This window comes from Theobroma cacao, chromosome 4 (genome assembly GCF_000208745.1).
Source record: "Theobroma cacao cultivar B97-61/B2 chromosome 4, Criollo_cocoa_genome_V2, whole genome shotgun sequence".
Lineage (NCBI taxonomy): Eukaryota > Viridiplantae > Streptophyta > Magnoliopsida > Malvales > Malvaceae > Theobroma > Theobroma cacao.
The window spans coordinates 89,879-92,981 of record NC_030853.1 but is presented as its reverse complement, the minus strand read 5'-3'; the positions used below and the strand labels follow the sequence as shown (position 1 = coordinate 92,981).

Below are 3,103 nucleotides of genomic sequence, written 5' to 3'. Positions count from 1 at the left end.
TTAAGATGATCGAAGACTCAAAGTCCAAGGTTTGAATCGTCTCTCTTTCTAGACTCTCATACGTATAAAAAATAAACAGTAGTTTATTGTCTCCATCTAAATATTTTGCAATGCATTAAACCCAACAATCCAGAAAGTATCAATAAACCATTTACTTGAGACAAGCAGAACCATCAGCATCTGCGGTCATAGCATTTCACAGGGAATACCACGCAAATAAGCGCACTAAACAAACAGCTAAGTCGAAAAGCACTTTGTTGACAATAACATCCATGACATAATGAGATGAGTAAAACTATCACCTCCAGCACAGACGGCATTAACATCTCTGACAAGTAAAACTCTATAAATATGAATCCCTGCATTCTAGGGCTCAAGACAAAACTGTATCTTTACATCCAGTATCTCTAAAAGCAAACCAAAGGGACATTGAGCGCCCATAATTTTGCAGTTCAACCGTTCAAACAAAGGCTATCCCTTAAACGTGTTAGGGGAACATAATGTTGACTATGAAGTGCAACCATTTCATTTTGAGGGTTAACAAAGAAAGGAAAAGAAACAGAAGCAGACACTGAAAGAAGAGGGGGGCCACAGATTTGAGTCACCAATGATACAAGAAGTTCCTGAAGCTTGACTACTACAGACGATCATCATCTGACAAATAAAACCAGTTACAAGATGGTTCAATGATGATATGCAGAGAGGATGCTACAAAGAAGGCATAATGCAAGCATTATCCCTTGTCAAAAAGAATAAATAGAGTTTTAAATAAAAAACAACTATACAATTTAATTCTACTCTGTGAACTTCAGTCAGATAGATATCTCTAAGAGCAAAAGCTATAATTAGAGGCATGGCAGTTAGGGTAGAGACACACAAAGCAAAACAGATCCCATTGCCATGTGATTGAGTGTATACAATGCTGAACTTCGTCATTACTGTTAGAATTCAAGCTTTCTGCAAAATCCCAAATCAATATTCCTTGATTTCCCAGAGGGCTTCATAGGAGCACCAGGGCAAGTTTCAGCAACTCCATTTAGGCAAGGAGCTGAAGGGGGCGTCTTACAACCATCAGAATCCCATCCTATATTTAAAAATTCATTAAGAAAACCCTCAGCTTGGTTTGAAACAATAGCTTCCAAGAGATTTTCATAAACAGACTCAAACATTTCTTCATCCGAAATAGATTCTGCACCAGTTCCATGAGTTCCAGAATCCACATTTCTGACAGAACAATCGAAATTTAGGCAGCGTGCAACACTAGTCCTCATTTCGTCAATATATTTCCTACAGAGGGGAGCCAACACCATGTCTTCTGGGCCAGGAGCAAATGGGTCGAAAACACCATCCTTTGGGGTTTTGGGACTACAGTGGTTAGCAGAAGCCAATGAGTCTTGGTTTGTGGTGGCATCAGGATCAAAGTGAGGAATTTTTTGTGGTTTCTTGACTGCCGTGGGCGGAGAGTTACAATTATAGGGGAACTCCCCAATTTCTCTGTTGGCATCAGGAGTGATAGGACCAAGGGAAGTTTCCTCATTACCTTCTCTGCTAGAGGTAGATGGATCAATAACTTCCCTATTAGCTTCCTCTATGCAAACATTATCTGATTTTTTAATTAACTTGGGAGAAAGGTCTTGGCATTTGCTTGCACAAACTCCCGTATCCATAGATCCGACAATGAAACTAAGCCAAGGAAGCTGCAGCAAAGAAAAGAAATGAAAGTAGCCCAAGGTTATAGTGGCTAATATTTATAATGGCAGTTGAGTACCAAACGCTAATATAGCATTTCAAAACTGAGCTTTTGTGTTCTAAAATTAATCCTTCCAAAGAGAAATCCTGAGATGTAAACAAGCTAGATTCAGAAGTAAACCTGGGACAATAGGAAATCTGAGGATAAAATAAGCAAATTGAGCACGGAAGGAGATTCCTTTTTTATTCGAAATCACAAACCCCAACACGAGGAATTTCTGCGCTCTCAAGGATGCTGAAAATTCTAACAACCCTTATACTATAGGATGAAAAGAGCAAAAAACGAAGAAAAGAAACATATTTCAATTAAAAAACAGTCACCGAAGAATGAAGATTCAAGGAAGATGAACAAATCCGTAATAAAAGAAAAAAATACAGGTCATAAATAAATCAACTATTGAATATTTAAAATAGTAAAAAAACACAAACGAAGGTTATAAGTGGTTACCTGAGGATTGAAAACGAGGCAAACACAAATGCGGGAGGCAATGCAGCGGCCGCAGCGCAGCAAGGGGAAGGGAAGGGAAATAAAGTGACTGGTTGCTTTGATTAGTGAAGCGATAAAGTTAAAAGGAGGTTCCCGTCCTTGGGGACCTTTTGACTGCGCTCAATCTCTTCCCTTTTAGATTAATATAAACCGTTCGATCATTTTCTTGTGATGATAATCATAACAGAGGAGTACTAGACTGGTCCGAGTGGAGTACACTTTAAGCTTTCATAGCCATAGCCTCAATCCTCCAGTTGAGACATATAGAGCCAATAAGCTGCTTGCACGTGGGTCGTCATGTGCGGCAGTCAAACGTGAAGCTCCAAGTCGGCTGCTCCACTTCTTGTCCTACTTACCTACACAACCGGCTCATGGTTCGCTATTATCCAAGTGACGTTCACGTGGAAAACTCAGCTTTTGTTCCTCATAAAACAAAACAAATAAAACATACATTTGGGTGTAATGGAATGAAAACAACTTAATGGTCAGTGGTTTATTGAAAAAAAATTATTGAACCTTGTAATCAGACAGATAAATGTAATCCAGTGATTGTTGAGTGTAAATAATTGAAGTGCCAAAAATGCCCTTCAAGAAAAATAGATACAAGAAGTTATAATGTTAGGTACACATTAATAAAATAAAATATACATACTATTACTAGAGAATATATGTGTCATTTGATGTATTTTTTAATATTAGCCATGTCAATCAAAATGGAGATTGACGCAGACGAGTGAAAACCAAAAATGTCAAAATGGTATCGATGCTCACAACTATCGGAGTAGTTCAAGAGCTTGCTTGACAAATGATCAATAACACCCATCTCAATGGAGTTCTTTATTAGAAAATTAAAGAAGAAGAAGAATA

General features: G+C 38.1%; 1 protein-coding gene across 2 annotated transcripts; it reads right to left on the bottom strand.

The window, feature by feature from the left end:
* LOC18600675 lies at positions 573-2,421 on the bottom strand. Of its 2 annotated transcripts, none has more exons than XM_007031269.2 (2): positions 2,198-2,421; positions 573-1,697 (listed from the first exon to the last, which is right to left on the bottom strand). In XM_007031269.2, exon 2 carries the CDS (start codon positions 1,665-1,667, stop codon positions 942-944), a length of 726 nt encoding a protein of 241 aa, XP_007031331.2. In that variant the 5' UTR covers positions 1,668-1,697; positions 2,198-2,421; the 3' UTR covers positions 573-941. The 2 variants fall into 2 exon arrangements, with proteins under 2 accessions (XP_007031331.2, XP_007031329.2); XM_007031267.2 differs by having other exon boundaries at positions 573-1,836; positions 2,198-2,315.